An 18,175-nucleotide genomic window follows, 5' to 3' on the forward strand; every position below is an offset into this window, starting at 1 on the left:
TCACGTCTCCAGCAAAGAAGGATAAGTGACGGGAATCAAGTAAAGATCTTCTTTTTTTATAACAGAAGCACCAAATTCCTCAGTCATGTCCAAATCCTCATTTTTCATTCCTTTGGGAAGTCTCCAATCAAAGTGATACAATAACAATGCAAGGGCCAACTCAACATTTGCAACACCATAGTTCATCCCTGGGCAAATTCTTCTTCCAGCACCAAATGGGATGTATTCAAAACTAGTTCCTTTGTAGTCAATAGAACTATCAATAAACCTTTCAGGATAAAAGCTCTCTGGGTCAGTCCAATATTTTGGATCCCTTCCAATTGCCCAAGCATTGACTATGACCTTACTTTTGAAGGGTATGTGGTACCCATTAATCTCACATGCTTGCCCACATTCCCTTGGAATTAAAAGAGGCCCAGGAGGGTGTAATCTTAGAACCTCTTTGATGACTGCTTTCAAGTATTTGAGCTCATCAATGCTAGTTTCATCAATCTTTCCTCGGCTTTTGAATATCTTTCTCACTTCAGCTTGTGCTTTCTTCATTACTCTTGAATTCTTTATCATCTCAGCCATTGCCCAGCTAATGGTAGTGGCTGCAGTGTCACTTCCACCAGTGAAAACATCCTGAAAGGTAGAAATCATATCAAGTTATATAATTAGTTCAAATTTATTATCAAATTTACTCTATCCAGTTATTCACTTGTTAACAATTTCATCCCTCAAAGGACTAGGTAATATTAACTCATATTCATATGCATATGATTTTGTAAGACAGTGGACATACTTACAAAGATAATAGCTTTGATATTTTTACTTGTTAAGTGAAAATCCATGCCACTGCTGCTATCCTCAAATTTCAAGAGAGCATCAATTAAATCCTCCACTCCTTCCACTAGACCTTCTTTGGTTCTTGACTTTGCCTCTCTATGATCATTGATAATGATCTCAAGTATCCTGTCCAATTTTTGGTGTAACTTCTCAAGCCTAGGCCTCATCCCAGAGAGATTTTGAAGCCATATAGCTGAAGGAAACAAGTCTCCTATGTAGAAACCTCCAGCTAGCTTTAAAACTTCTCTTACCAATGATATGAACTCTTCTTGCTCCTTGTATATCTTGCCAAAAGCAGCCCTTGAAGTGATTGTAAACATCAATGATATAACTGCTTGAGTAAGATTGATGACTGGTCCTTCTTCTGAAGCAATCCTTTTGATGAGGTTAGTCATCTCTTCCTCTCTTATTGGCCAATGAGATTGGACACGTTTTGTGCTTAAAAGCTCCATGTTACAAATTTTTCTAAGCTGTCTCCAATAATCACCATAAGGAGAAAAAGCTATATTTGTGGCATTATAAAACACTACCTCTGAAGCTAGAGAATGAGGCCTGGATGCAAATATAACATCATGGGTTTTCATTACCTCCCTAGCATATTCAGCTGAGGAAACAACAATGAAGAAAACCTCACCAAGTTGTAGATGCATCAAGGGTCCATATATTTTTGCCAACTCTCTTAATCTTCTATGTGGTGCAGACCCAACAAGATGGGGTATGTTTCCTACAATTGGTAGTTTCCATGGCCCTGGTGGCATATTTGGAACTGAGTAATCAGTTTTCTTGAGATTCCTCCTTTGTTTTAGTGTCACAATGATGAAGATAAAAATTGAAAAAATGGCTAATGGGTAAATTGTTAGAAGATCCATTGGTGGAACAATATTTTTCTAGTTTGGTGAAGAAAAGCAATTCTATGCATGTATATATATATAGACACTGAGCAAGTGTGTCCTTGGTTTCTAGCCATTCTTCATTTAGAATTTCACGTGAATTTTTTAATTTTTTAATTTACTATAAAGTATATCAATTCAGTGAAAACATTGGCATATAGCTATTATATCAAAATTGATGTGCATGCAGTAGCTGTTAGATTAAATTTATCATATTAATTGCATAATAAAATTTAATTAAGATTTTCATATCTCTGAGCATATTACTCTCAGTACAATTACTTCTCATCATAAAAGACTTTCCAAGTTGTGATGCTTTTCAGCTTTTATTTTTCGGCAATGAAGCAATCATTTTTACAAGTTTATAGCTCACTTATTGCTTGATGTTTAGGATTTTGTTTTAATGAAAAAAGGTAGCAGTGACTCCAATTATTATTTTTACAAAGAAAGTGCGAAAAAATAATATCATTTCAATTAATTGCTAAAACATGCACTCATTTTCACCTTCGTAATTATCTTTTCAAATAGGTACTGCTTTTAATGTAATGTCTTAATTTATTTTCTTTTGTTTAGATTACTCACTTTGGAGTGAACACCATATCCTCTTAGTTATTTTTTTAACCCAAAATTATCATATGTATTCACTTTCATTATGATGTTTTTTTTTTTTTTTTTTCTGTTTACACCGCAACAAAACAGTTGTTATTTATTAATAATTTAGTGTTTGATTAATTTGTGTCAGAAGTAGAAATTATTCTAAAGAATATTTTAGTTAGTATATTTATATATATTATCAAATATTAAATATTAATGTAATGCATTATATTCGTTAGCGTAGACTTTTAAAGTTATTCCATCGATTTATTCTTTTATTAGATAAAAATTATATTAACAAAGGCAATTTTAATTTCAACGCTTAACAATTGTATTTGTTAATAAATGGTAATTAATTTTTATAATGCCAGAATTTCACTGCCACGTCAAGATTATAAATAATTTTTAAAAAATATATTAGAATATAAAATAACATTTAGTATTAAATACACAAATCAATGAAAATAACTCTGAACATAGGGTGAACGAAGATTCATTTGTTGATGCAATCAAAGTATTGGATCTTAACGACAAACTTTATAAGACAGCTACTCTGCTCCAAAAGAAGAGGTCCAAATTTATGTATATATTATTAATTTCTTAATATTATTCCTCTGGATGTAATGTTTGATCGTATTTCTATAATCTATGTTTTCATCCTATGTTTTTGAAATAATAAGACATACCTGCCGATTATTGTGAGGTTTTCAAAGAAAATGAAAGATAACAAAACTCAAAAAGATTCACATAGGGACATGCTTCTTTTTGACACATTGGGATTTGCTCAACTTCAAAATATGAATCTATTAAGTATCTTTGTTGCAAGTGGAGTATAATAGGGTGTTTGGAAAAATTAATTATATACATAAATTAGATTAATAATTTTTTAATATGTATTATTAATTCTTTTTTAGAATTATAACGGGTTAGAGTATTTATTATATTTTAAATTTATCCATAATAAAATGTTAATATTTAGAAGAAAAAAAAACTTTAAAATATGAAATTTAAAATTATCTGAATATATTATTTTTTAAACTTTATTATTCTTCTCTTTTTTATGCAATCTTTGTTGGTAGTCTATGACCTATATCCTATGCTTTAAATAGAACATGACAGGCTAAAGCCTGTAGTTTCTCAATTACCCAAAAAACAATATACGTTTTAATGCAATTTTTATTAAAAAAAATTGAAAAAAGAAATTATGGGTCTTAGTTTAGAGAATAGTGAATATGTTTGACATCTTATATGATATATATGTATGATTTTCTGATAAAAAATTTCATTAAAAAGAATTCCCTATATATGTACTAAAGTTTGGGTGGATTAAAAAGGTGTGTATTTAATTAGTTTAATCAAATGAATTTAGTTGATAATTAATTTTTTAATGAGTTGATATTATTATCTGATTTTCTATTAAAATAGCGTATATACGCATTAGGATCGAGTCCATTTAATTATATATATATATTTGAAAACTAAAAATGTCTGATATTTTTGGCTTAACTAGATATCTTTATATAGACTTCTAAATAAGTTTATCAACCATTCAATCATGCTAATTAAAATTTAGCCAGGTTCAACCATTGATTATAAGTCACCGACGTTTAGCAAAATGAATCATGCTTATTTAGGTACAATTTAATTAGCATACATTGTGATTTAGGTGAAAAATCTAGAAATTATATCAATGCCCAGATATATTTATTAAAATAAAAATTTATAGAATTAATGTTGTTTATTAAAAAAATTTAAATCAATAGTTATATTGATTAATTATAATTTTCATAATAAGTTATTAATAGCATAAATGTTAAAGTTTAATGTGATTTTGCAAAGAAATAAGTTTACACACCACTTACTTGGTTCTTTGGACCACCTACTTAAGTCCTTTTTAACAGGAAAACTTTGAAGTGTTTGGGTATAATCCTAAAAAGAACAGTTTCCAAATCGTGCAGACAAAGAAATCAATATGCTTCATCAATCGAAATTCAAATTTTTGCAGATTAAAGTGGGCATCCAATTGAGACAACAAAAGAAAGCATTTTTATGCTGTTCACCTAGGAACTCAAATTTTTCCAAATTTAAAAACTTGGCTTTCAATATAAAGGTTAAACATATCACTGAAAATCATGCAAAACAACTATCTAATTTTTCATTTTATTTCATCATACCACATTTCTTATTAAGATTAAACTTAGGATAAGTAGTTACCATTAAAAGATGGGGGCAAGCAAAATAACATGTCCATACACTCTACCATTAGAGAAATAATATAGAAGATGGAAGAGAGGTGAAAATCAAAAGAAAATAAAAAAAATTTAAGATCTGTAAATATTTAACAATTTTTTGAATTATGAACTCAAAAGAAAATTACATCTCATGTAATCGGGAAAGCAAAATTTGGGTTTGAAACCGTCTAGCTCTTTCAATTTGATTTCTTGTTGGTCATAGACAAAGAGTATCTTTCAGGAGTTGAACAGAGAGGGAGTATTTTTATAATTTTATTTTCAATCTGTAAAAATCATATAACTCTTTTAACTCCAATTTTATTCAAAATTCAACTTGAAAGATTAGTAATTTTTTGCATGAGCATAATGTCTAAGTCAAAATTTTAAAATATATTATAATTAATAATGAAAGACAACAAACCCTTGAGGGTTGTTTGAGAAAGAAGTTTTTGGAGAAGAGGGGAAGAAAAGATAAATTTTATATTAAAATAAATATATTTAAAATTAATATTATTTAAAATAAAATATAAAATTAATATATTAACATAAATTTAATATATTAATCGTGTATATATTATCATAAGTGATATATAATTGTTTTAATTTAAAATTAAAAATTACGTCCTCCCATCCTTTTTCTTCTAAAACCTTGCTCTAATCATACTCTTAAAAAATGTCAAACTAGTATCTTAAAGAACATTAGTTAACAAAACTTTTTAAAAAAATATCTTAAAAATAAAGCATCTTTCAATGCCGTTATATTAGGTTCAATTGTAGTAACTTTATTCCTAACTATTGAAATTTTTGAGATTATTTTGAAAAAAAATTAGAATAAAAATTAAATTTAAAAAATAAAAAATATAAGCACAAATTATATGTTAACTAAAAAACCATAAAAGTATCAAAATTTCATCCTTTTCCAATCCTTCTTTGAGACAATGTGAGAAAATGATGTTGAATTGAATTAAACTTCAAGATTAGTCAAAAGGGTTAAATTATAATTGTAATGCCAATATTTAATTTATTTTTAAATTTTATTAAAAAAATAGTTTTTATATTAAAAAAATACAAATTAGTCTCTACCATTTATTGAAGTTATAACAATGTTAGTTATTTTTCATTCATAGACTAAAAAAAATGATATGTCATGTAAAGGTATTAAAATGCAAGAATTAAAATGTAAGATTTTTTATTATTGAGGGACTAAAACAAGAAATAGTGTCAAGTGTGGGTGGAACCTAAAGGTAAGGGGTTTTATTTATTATTTAGACAAAGTCTGATTTCAATTGACAGTAGATTGTTTGCCTGCACTCTGCAGTAAATATTATAGGAACCACCAGAGATTTCAATTTCTTATAGTTAAGTTGGTGTGGCCTGCAAAGGATGATAAGGAAAAGGAAACAAGAATAGATCATCTTTTCTTCTAATTGTGACTCCAAATTCTTCACTCATGTCCAATTCTTCACTTCTCATTCCACTAGGAAGCTTCCAATCAAAGTGATACAACAACATTGCAAGGCCTAGTTAAACATTTCTCAAACCAAATGTGCTGCCTGGGCATATTCTTCTTCCAGCACCAAAAGGAATGTACTCAAAATTACTCCCTTTGTAGTCAATAGTGCTATCAATGAACCTCTCGGGATAGAACCTCTCTGGTTCAGTCCAATAGTTTGGATCTCTTCCAATTGCCCAAGCATTGACTATGACCCTGCTTTTGGCTGGTATGTGATACCCTTGTATCTCACATGCTTCTCCACATTCTCTTGGAAGCAAAAGAGGAGCTGGAGGGTGTAATCTAAGGGTCTCTTTGACAACTAATTTCAAATATTTGAGCTCATTGATGCCATTTTCTTCAACCCTTCCTTTCATGCTGAATACCTCTCTCACCTCAGCTTGTGCTCTCTTCATAACTCTTGGATCCTTTACCATTTCAGCCATTGCCCAATCTATGGTTGATGATGATGTATCACCTCCAGCTCCAAAAATATCCTAAAAAGCAAGTATCAATAAGATTAAGCTAATGCAAGGATGTCAAAAGAGAGAGTTCAAAGACAACATACATGCTGCAAGAATTGTGGCAAATATTGTACAACTTCAAAGATCTCAAAAGTGAAAAATAAGATGTAAAGGGACAAGTTTTAAATATGGATTAACTATGTTTTTAATCCCTACTAAGTACACTAATGTACTTTAAATTTTCATGTACTTTAAATCACTCATGTAATTTTTATATTTTGTAAGGATTAAAACAAATAAAATTTTATCAAGAATTAGAACAAACAACATTGTCATGAGTGATTCATGTATAAGTTTCAACAAATTTTATATTGGCTATTAAAGATCTAACACAACTCTCCTTGTTTATCTGATTTTCGAATGGGCTATGGAATCATAGGCAAAGTAAAATTTTACGATGGACTAAAATCAAATTTAATAATTATATAGGAACTAAAAGCATACTTAATTCTTAAATTTTAACCTTTTTAATTCTATTGTAGTGGCTGGTGAGTAAGATTATGTTCATAAAAGTATTTGTAAGAAGATATGATCCTTACCAGGATTATGGCCTTGATATTGTTTACAGTTAAAAAAAAATCCTGGTTGCTACCATCCTCATATTGTATGAGAACATCTACCAGATCTTGTCCAGCTTCACTTTGGTGATCTTTGGCTTTTGACTTTGCCTCTTTGTGCTCATTGATGATGTTTTCCATTATCTTATCATTTTGTTGATGCAACCTCTCAAGTGTAGGCCTCACGCCAGTGACAAGTTGAAGCCATTTAGCAGAAGGAAACAAATCTCCAATGTAAAAACCTCCCGCAATCTTAATTGATCTTTTCACCACTGATATAAATTTTTCTTGGTCTTTGCATTTCTTGCCAAAGGCAGCCCTTGAAGCAATCGTATAAATTGATGAAAGTACTGCTTGAGTGAGGTTTATGGGGGACCCTTTTTCTGAAGCAATCAATTTGACAAGATTATTGAACTCTTCTTCTCTAATTGAGTGGTATGAATTGACACGTTTTAGGCTTAAAAGCTCCAATGTGCAAATTCTTCTTAGTTGCCTCCAATAATTACCATAAGGAGCAAAAGCTATGTCTGTGGAATTGTAAGACATTATTTCAGTGGCCATGATTTGAGGTCTTGAGGCAAAGTTAACATCATGGGTTTTCATCACCTCCTTAGCAAACTCGGGGGATGAAATAACAATAGTATAAACCTCTCCAAGTTGTAGATGCATTACGGGTCCATATTTTAAGGCCAAGTCTCTTAATTTTCTATGGGGTTGAGAGCCCAGAAGGTTGTGTATATTTCCTATAATAGGTAGCTTTCTAGGTCCTTGGGGTATGTTGCAAGTTGTGTCATCAATTTTCTTGGGTTTCTTTCCTATTTTTTGTACTATAAAGTTTAAGAGGACAAAGAAGAAAAAAAGTGCTGACAAGTAGAGGATTAGTAAAGCCATGGTAAAAAGAGAGTTGTGTTATTAGTGAGATCCTAGAAGTGCTTGTTTATATACACATTATTCACCGTTTTTCTTGACTATGTTGTCACCTTTTCTTTTTGTTTTCCTATATTTAAAAAGTTTATTTACATTTTTTATTTCTTCTCTATGGAAGTACTTGCTATTTTAAAGATAAGGGATTGAACCCGACTTGTATGTAAAATTGTAATGGTTCCGTTTAGTTCAATGAAATCATCATCTGCATTTCAAAAGAAGAGGACAAAAGGTCCTAATCATATTTCATGAATAAGAGCAAAAATGAGTGCAACAAGTTGCTTATTGGAATCATTTTGTTTTATTTTATTTTATTTTATTTTATTGCCAATTTTCTGAGTTAGATAATTTGTATTATAACTTCAAGGGCCTGCAGTTGAAATTTTTGTCGTCTTTGCCACATGATGTGCCAAAGAAACAGATGCATGCTGAGAATATACAAATAACTTCAACTTATTTTTCTGTTTTTTTAGACTTTTTCATTTAAATTTTTTTAAATTTGAGAAATATAAATTATTTTTAACATGAAAAGAAATTATTTATTTTTTCATATTAATTTTTTTCCTATGCATATTAAGGTTTCTTATACTAGATCATATCACTATTTTTAAATATTAAAATATAAGAAAAATTAAAAATATTACTATAATTTTTCATATAAAATTTTATCATTTTATTTAAGTGATACTAACTCGCTTGTCACTCAAATTAATTTTGGTAGTATTTTTTTATATATATTTTTAAAAAAATAATTTTCCGGAGAAATTAATCTTAAAAACACAAAGTTTGAAAGAAACATTATCGTTACCGTACAAGTAACTTACTTTTTACCACTAACGTGATTCTTTGCGGAAAGAAAGCGGGTCAAATGTTCTAGGTGTGTAGTACTTTGCAAAAAGTTATGATAAGATTAGGGGTGGGAAAATGAGTTGTATGGAAACATCTAATGAATATAAAAATGTAAAATGGGGGTTGCTGAGATAATAATAAGCATGAGTTAATTTCTAATTGAGATTATGTCTCTGACTAATTCATAAATTAACTTCATCCAACAGGTGGATGGTTATGCAATTTGACTTCAAATTATGCTGAGAAGTGAAGTGAGAACCAATCTCTTACTTGCATGTTTTCATTTTCGATTTTCCCTTCGCACACGGAATCTACTCGCCGGCAGTTTTCTTGTTTGCTAGTTGGCTCTCTGAAAAAATAAAATAAAAATTAAGTGATGTTTAATCATGTTTATAATTTTTTTAAATTTAAAAAATTATTAATTATCTTCATTTATAAATTTTTAAATTGATTTTCTGTATTTAAAGTGAGTTATTTTTAATACTTTTTAAAAAATAAATTATTAAAATAATATTATTTCAAAATAATTTATTTTATTAAATTTTTTTTGCCATGTCACTGTGATTTTTATATTTGATAAGTGTAATTTTTTTTTAAAATACACTTTTATATCTATAAAAGATAAAACTTTAAAACGATATCACATTATAATCCTATAAAGTTTAAATAAATATTCACTTTAATTTTTAAAATATATAACATTATTCGTAATAATCTCTTAAATTTAAAATTTTAATTACTGAAATTAATAATTGTCAATCGCATTAGTCTTCTTTATTAAAAGACGTTAAAATTGAGTAATAGAGTTAAAATGGAATAATAGAGTTATGATTTATATGTCAAAAAGTTTAAATAAATATTTACTTTAATTTTTGAAATATACAACATTATTCATATTAATCTCTTAAATTTAAAATTTTAATTACTGAAATTAATAATTGTCAATCACATTAATTTTTTTTATTAAAAGATGTTAAACTTAAGTAATAGAATTATGATTTATATATTAAGTGACATGTGACAATTTATTTTTAATATAAAATAATATCGTTTTAAAATTTTTAAAAAATATATTTTCATGCTTGACTCTTAATATTTTAAAGTAATAAAGTCTTTTATCATCCTTTATTCTACTTTTTTTCATAGCTTCTTCTTTCTTTCTCTAATTATTGCTATAATAACATTCACGTAACAAAAGTCCTTTGTTTTAAGTTTTTTCAGTTATATTACCACATTAAAGTCTCAAATCTATTATAGACAACTAACTATGATCAATTCAGTGAAGGAGTCTCATATGTATGACATTAAGTATATTAAATATGCGTATTATTGGAGTTCTGTAATTATTAGACAAGCTACTAATTAGGTTCCTTTGGATTTATAAATAGAAAAATTATTTATTTACTATAGTCATATTAATTTCTTTTTTATTAATGCTGATAGTAGAGTTGTCACTATGGTCATGTTGGTTTCATTATTCCTACACTTGACTACCATTCGGATGAAGGAAAAAATGTAGACAAGGAGAGATCTTATTACTTAAAAATCTTAAAAGTTAAGATAAAAATAAATTATTTTTGAAAAATTTTAAAATGACATCGTTTTATATTTAAAATGAAGTATCATGTATCATTTTATATGACAAATTATCAACTCTATTATTTAATTTTAACATTTCAACAAAAATTAATTTGATTAACAATTGTTAATTTCAAAATTAAAAATTCAAATTATAAAGACTAACTTTTATTAAATTACATATTTTAAAGATCAAGTAAAAATTTACTTCACAAAGTTTTGTCTCTTCTAGGATAAAACTTGTTTTGTACCACATGACACAAAAATAGTAAACACAAAACTTTTGTGATTGTGACACATATCTTCATCTTGTAAAATTTGTATCTTGCAAAAAAAAAAAAAAAAAAAAAAAAAAGGGGTACAATTTGGCCATATGTGTGATCTTGTAAAGTTTTATACGTTGTATAGAAGAAACCTGTTAAAATTATTTCACGTATTTTACCTCAATAAAAATATGTAGCTATACGCTTATATTCACGACAACAAAAAAAGTTTGTTGAGATACATTTATGAAAAATGAATTTGGAATATATAAAAGATTATTCGAGAAAATTTAGAGAAGTTATCAATAATAATTGGTATTAATTTTTTAAATATTTATTAGTTGAAAAATGTGATTAAATTTTATTTTATTTTTTTAATAATATAAAAAATATATTTAGTTATATGAATAATAATATGAAAAGTAAATTTGTATATTAATCTTTAGCTCAATTTCAATAAATTGAAAATATTAATTTAATGTTTATTATAGTGTTACATATTTTTAAATTAATATATTGATGAAAAAAATGAGTAAAAGAATATTGTTTTAGTTGTATTGGATAAATTAGAATAAATTAATTTATTTATCAAATTTGTATTATATTATTTAAATAAATATAAAATAATTAATAATATTTTGTAAAAAATTATTTACTAATGCAGGATGAGGAAAATTTTTATGATTGTATTTGGAATAGAAAAATATTTGAAGAAAACTTAAGTGTGACTTTAAAAAAAAGAAAAAAAAAAGAGCAAGATAAGAAAATAGATAATTTTTGACGTATTGAAAAAAATCTCATGAGAAATTTATAAACATATTATATTTAGATAAATTTTACATCTTTTTATGAATTCAGTATCAAAGAATACATTGTATTGGATATATATAATAATTAAAATTATTAATTATATGATTAATACGTATTAATAACAAAATGTTACAATTGAAATTGATATATATGCAGATATTGTATTTGACGAGTGTGTAACCGTTGTCTCACATATTTTAAACTTAAATTTATATAATAACAAGTATTGTCGGATTGTAATTTGAAAGAAGTGGACATGAATATAGATATGAATAATAAAATTAAATTATTTATACCACATGATTATAAATTATAATTAATTTCTAAATCTAATAATTATTCTACTATTATTTAACTAATAATAACAATAATATATTGCTAATTAATAAATTTTTAATTTATCTTTTTATTTCATAATTATTTAGCATTGAACTTTCTAAAATATATGAAAATTTCTAATTAATATTTATATATGTAACATTATTATTCTGAATAAACTAGTTTTTTTTTTTACTATTATTAATTTTGACTATTTTACAATTTAATTATTATACTTCTAAATTATTAACAATATTCTAAATACAAACATAATTAATATAATATATAATTTTATATAATATGATTATTTATATTATTTAATTTTTTTCATTTATGATTAGTCCTTTTTAAAAATTCTAATTATTTATTATTCAATCTAAATTAATTTATCACAAGATAATTACTAAAACAATCTATTCATTTCTGCAACAATTATATAACATTGAAATACAAATGAAATAAATTCAGATACACATAATTAAAATAATTTATTCTTACCACATGATCATAAATTATAATTATAATCACAATTAATTTATAAATTCAATCATCATCATATTATTATTTAACTAATAATAACAATAAAATATTGTTTATTAATAAATTTTCAATATACTTTTTTATTTCAGAATTATTTAATAATGAACTATCTAAAATATATGAAATTTCTAATTAATATTTATATATGTAACATTCTTATTCTAAAAAATTTAAAACTAGTATCTTTTACTGTTAATAATTTTTAATTTTAAGTATGACTAATTTTTATATTAATAATTATATTTCTAAAGTTATTAAGAATATTCTAAACACAAACATAATTAAATATAATAAATAAATTTATATAATCAAAACGTTAAGAAAATCGTATTATATAAATTATGATTGTGATATTTCAAACCAAAACTGAACACTTTTCTATCTTTAGTATGTTTGCTCTTTAAAACAGATATTAACTCAAAAGAAACTGTTTCAACTAGAAAATGCAGAAATGCAAACTCAGAACTAAGTTTAAAATTATAGATTCAACATATCACATGCTGAACTAAAGGGTCATCCATAAATCCTTCTGTTATGCTGGACAGAGAGTTAAGGTATCACCTAATAAGTTTTCGAAGGACAAAACTATAATAATCTTTGTTTTTGTTATCAGGAATCAATGAAACAACTTGGGATTGCTACTCATGAATCTTCAACAAGGATAAGCAGAAAACAATGAGAACAGGAGTGTAAGCAAAACAAGCAAAATTCATATCATAAACGCTATATAAAGGGTTGTCATGGCACCATACAACAACACAGCACTACATATTCATTAATTTTCTACATGACACTATTCTGCCAATCTATTATCATCATTTAAAGGATACCTTGTTGTTAGCAGGAGAACTTGGATTCTCTCTTGCATAAAAAACAAGAATCCTAAACCAAAATAACTCAAACTAAATACAAAACTCTAAAGCATGTTACATAATTAGCCTCTATATAACATAATCAGACCACTCAGAAATATATGAAGTATGGTCCATGGTAAAACTAGGCATCTTATCCAATTTAATGGGGTTATCTTTTCCTCCTACCAACCTGGCTGGGTTCCCAACAGCAGTAGTTCTTGGTGGCACTTCTTTCAAAACCACAGAACCAGCACCAATCTTAGCCCCATCACCAATCTTAATATTTCCCAAAATACAAGTCCCTGCACCTATCAACACTCCATCCCCAATTTTTGGATGTCTATCCCCAGATGCCTTGCCAGTCCCTCCCAATGTCACATTATGCAAAATTGAAACATTATTTCCTATAATTGCAGTCTCTCCCACCACAAGTCCAGTTGCATGATCAAGCAAAAATCCATGTCCAATCTTGGCTCCAGGGTGAATATCCACAGCAAAAACCTCCGATACCCTATTCTGGATCAAGAGTGCTAAAACCTTCCTCCCTTGTAACCACAATTTGTGAGCAATCCTATGAGCTTGGCATGCCAGAAAACCTTTGAAATTCAACAAACAATGCACATAACTTATGCAAGCCGGGTCCCTCTCCTTCACTGCTCTCAAATCATCTTTCACAGCACCTATGATATTTTCATCATCCATCAAAACACTTATGAAAATATCAAAAAGGGTACTACTAGGAAGGCTCATATTGCTCAAATTGATAGAGAGGTGATTGGCCAAGGCACTTTCCAACGATTTATGAGACAAGATAGAGCTTAAATAGTAGCTAGACAAAATGGGTTCTTGATCTACATCTAACCTTGCCTCATCCTGAATCTTCAACCACAGATCAACCTCAACCTCATCAAGTTCCAACTCCTCCACATGTGTGTGCAAGGGCTTGTCACGATTCTTGCAAATGGGCACGCAGGAAACACGATCAGAGAAACTGGGTCTGCAAAATTTTACATAGTTAAAGGAATGATCATCAGGTTGGGACCCGTTTGGCTTCCGAGAAAGAGGGGTTGAAGCATCAACACAAGTAGCCATGGGGGAAGAGAAGAGAGAGATAGGGTGAATTGCGTGCAAAGATGTGAACTTTGGGCGACGAGGAAAAATGGGTGTGAATTGATTTGGCGTTGGAGTGAAAGGGGAAGTCTTATATAAAGGGGAACAAAGGAAGCGCCTTAGAGCCAGAACATTCATGGAAAATAGGAAAATGAATTTTATTTGTGTTGGTGGATGATTGATTGATTGATTGACGAATGAATGTGATTCGTGTTCCGAAAGGAAGGGCTGGTCCTGGTCTTAAGGATGCCACATCTCACACCATAACTTTAATTAAATAACATTCAATTTAATATCATTTGAAGCCATTATCATAGCACTTTAACAGTGTACCACTAAAATCTTAAAAAGTGTTTTTGTCCCTCTGACACTCACAAATTGCTTGTTCGATGTGCAGCTTCACAATAGATATAGGGATATTATTATGCTTCAAGAATTTTTTATTCAACAATTTTACATCTTAAAGTATTTTATATTACTAACATGTTAAAAATATTACAGCTATTTAATACTTTTTTATAAAAAAATAAAATTATTTTTAAAATTAAAATATTTTAATATGTGTCTATATATAATAGTAAAGTACTTTTACTATAATTATTATATGACATATTTTTTTAAAAAAATTTCTTTAATTTAATTATTTTTCGTTTATTAATTACACAGATATCTGCTGTAGCCTTTTATTTTATTATTTTAAAACGTATAAAATGATAAATATAAAGTTATTCTTCTATAACTTTACCAAACCAATAGCAAAAAGGAATGTCTAAAATCTAAATAGATCATAAAAACACATATTCTGTTTACTTATATTGATTATAAATTGAGAAAAATAAAAAAATATTGTAATATAATACAAGGAGTTATTTTTTTACTTGTATATTTTGATATTTTAATTTTCTTCTACAAATTTCAATAAAAAACATTAAAGCACTATTTTTAAACTAATATTACATATTTAATTAATAACATATTTCAATAAATATACTCTGGTCCCATGCTTTTAAATTTTCAAAATTTTATCTAAATACATAAAACAATTTTTTTGTTTAAATTATAACTTATTTCATACATTACATCACTACAAATACTAATTATGCGTAGCAGAAGAAATTTTTTTTTCAAAGAGTGCATATATTGCTGAAGAAAAATTTCACAAAACAAAATTCAAATTAAATTTATTTACAGTCCTAAGGGTGCAAGGTTAAAATAAATTGTTTTGATCGATTTATATTCTTTAATATATATAATGGATATATAAATTTAAAATATGTTGACCATCTTAAATAATGGATATTTTATTTTTATTGAATGCTTTTTATTTGATTAATCAATATTCTAAAACTACTTATTGATAAAAACTCTCATACAATAAAGTTATTTTATTTTATAAATTTAACTCTCCGTACTAATATTTTTTTAATACATTTTCTTATTCTCGATTAATAGCTCACTTATCCTTTTTATTTGTTTTATGATATTGTTTAATATTTATTCAGATATTCGTATATTTTTTAACCATAGAAAACGCTATCCATATGTTTTTGTTTTTTTTTTTACATATTATTAGATTGATAAAAAAAAAAATTGATCGTTGAAGGATATATTGTCAGAATTTACTTCTTTTGTCTTTAATTTAAATGGTTCGAATCGAATTAAGTGAACTTGTGTAAGAAAGTTCACATTTTACATTATTTTCACAAAATTAGAATATAATCTTTTATTTAAAAAAAAAAGATAAACTTGTCAAATTAAATTAATAAATGCTGGTTAAAATATACATCTTAACTTAATATTTAAAGTACGTAAATATGCAAAAAAAAGAAAAAAAAATACACAAGCGGATTATAAATCCATGATGTAAAACAGTTAAAATGATAATCTGTACATAAATATATTATTATATTATAATTATAAAAATATAATAAATATTTATTATTTTTTAATATAAATTATTATTAGAAATAACCTAAATTTATTCCTAAAAATAGAAGTTAATACTTTTAAAAATTAAAATAAAATTATTTAGGTATATATACTTTATTATTTATTGTTGAGCACGTGCTTTAACAGAAATTTTTTTAACTAAATTATAATAAATATAAGTATATTAAATATTTAAAAGAAGATTTTTTTTTTATTGTCTATAATTATTCTACCAATTTAAATTCGATTAATTTTGATTAAAAATAGTATAATTAAATCCACTTAAATATCTCTTGCTATATTTCATAGTTAAAAAGGATATATTCTGATATTGAATATTTAACTTTATTTAAAGATATGCAGGAACGAAAGTGCGTAGGGTAACGGCGTGACCTTTGCTATGACGCTCATAAAATAATATAATAATAAATATAATTTATAAGGTAAAGCGGTGAAGAGTATGAAATAGCCGCCATTGAAATTCAATGATTCATTGACTTTGTAATGTAATCCATTACGTCACCAAAATGTTCCTTCACATTATTACTCCCATCAAAACACTTCCCCACCACTTTTTTTTTATATGTTGATAATCAATTTTATCATTTTTCCTTTTTGAAATATTTCACATTTTACAAATTTGTAAAGAATTAAGAAAAATTAATTATTATTTAAAATATTAGAAAGAAAATTATTTGGGACGAATTTTTTTTTTAAAATCAGGCATGTTAATACTTGTTTCAAGGAAAAAAATATTAATATCCCATGCTTTTAAAAAAATTATAGAAAAAGGTACAAAGTTAAAAATAAGTACTAAATAGTTTACTAACGTAATAATTATTTCAGAATGAAAAAAAGTGATTGATAACTTTATTATTATATAAATGAAATAATGCCTCTTTTTTAATTTTCTTCTTTATATTTTTCTCTTTTCTCAAATCTTTGCTTTACGATTTCATTCTCTTTTGATTTCTATTTGTGTTCTTTTAGAACAAATATTTTTTAGGATTTATTTTAAAAATTTAAAAAGAAAAGAAATTTCGGAGCTTTTCTTTCAATAAGTTTGTCATATTGTGTTTGTACATTATTTGTTAAAATCAAAAGGAAAAGAATCATTCACATTTGATTATGATGTTTGTAATCTCTAGGTCTTCATTTAATTAAAAAAATGCTTAAAAATAATAATAAGTTAAAGTGCCTACAAATGTTTTCTTTTAGAAGGATTAGACCTTCCTAAAGACCATGCTCGTCTTGTTTCTTAAGAATTATTTGGGAAAAAAGGAAAAAAAATTATATCTTAAAATTAATATGTATTCAAAATAAAAAATATAAATTAATACATTAACATAAATTTAATATATTAACTATGTATTTATCATTACAAGTGATATATAATTATTTTAATTTAAAAGTGAAAAATATGTTTTTCCATCCCTTCCTTTCGGAAACTCCACTTCCGAACGTAACCTTAGACAATCTATGTATGAGAGTTTATAAAGGATTGTTAAGCTAAAGATAGGTGCGTCACGTTTGGTTGTAGTTTAATTTTGGTCCTTATCTCTTCTTGAAGTTCTTGTAAGCCTTTGGAATTGCCTTACAAGTTACAACAAAAGAATAATATATATATTTTTCAGATTCTCTGTCTTTTGTTTTCTTTGGCCGTGGGCCAAATATTCTTGAGGTATGCCCAGTGGGGAATAAAATTTCAACAGAATTAGAAAGTGGACGACAATAACAAAATGGTATGATTAATTTAGCTTCTGAAAAGGACTTTTGTCACTGTAAATTATACCCATATTTTAACTCAATTTTATAATAAGTTTAGTTTGTGTAAATTTTTAAAGAAAACCTTGTAAGAGAAAAAATCACTACAAAAACTTTTCT

The 18,175-nt window shown here is 26.5% G+C and overlaps 2 protein-coding genes and 1 pseudogene across 2 annotated transcripts; all 3 read right to left on the reverse strand.

The window, feature by feature from the left end:
• On the reverse strand, nt 1-1,697 carry LOC113854389 (cytochrome P450 71D11-like). Its single transcript, XM_027485345.1, has 2 exons — nt 789-1,697; nt 1-624 (listed from the first exon to the last, which is right to left on the reverse strand). The coding sequence occupies exons 1-2, from the start codon at nt 1,695-1,697 to the stop codon at nt 1-3; spliced, it is 1,533 nt and encodes a 510-aa protein (XP_027341146.1).
• Nucleotides 1,698-5,902: 4,205 nt separating this feature from the next.
• Nucleotides 5,903-8,007, reverse strand: LOC113854390 (annotated as a pseudogene).
• A 5,090-nt stretch (nt 8,008-13,097) lies between these two features.
• LOC113854824 (serine acetyltransferase 1, chloroplastic-like) lies at nt 13,098-14,528 on the reverse strand. Its single transcript, XM_027486072.1, has one exon. It carries the CDS (start codon nt 14,498-14,500, stop codon nt 13,340-13,342), a length of 1,161 nt encoding a protein of 386 aa, XP_027341873.1. The 5' UTR covers nt 14,501-14,528; the 3' UTR covers nt 13,098-13,339.
• Between the last annotated feature and the right edge of the window lie 3,647 nt (nt 14,529-18,175).

This window comes from Abrus precatorius, unplaced genomic scaffold (assembly GCF_003935025.1).
Source record: "Abrus precatorius isolate BTA unplaced genomic scaffold, Abrus_2018 Scaffold11, whole genome shotgun sequence".
In the NCBI taxonomy this organism is placed as follows: domain Eukaryota; kingdom Viridiplantae; phylum Streptophyta; class Magnoliopsida; order Fabales; family Fabaceae; genus Abrus; species Abrus precatorius.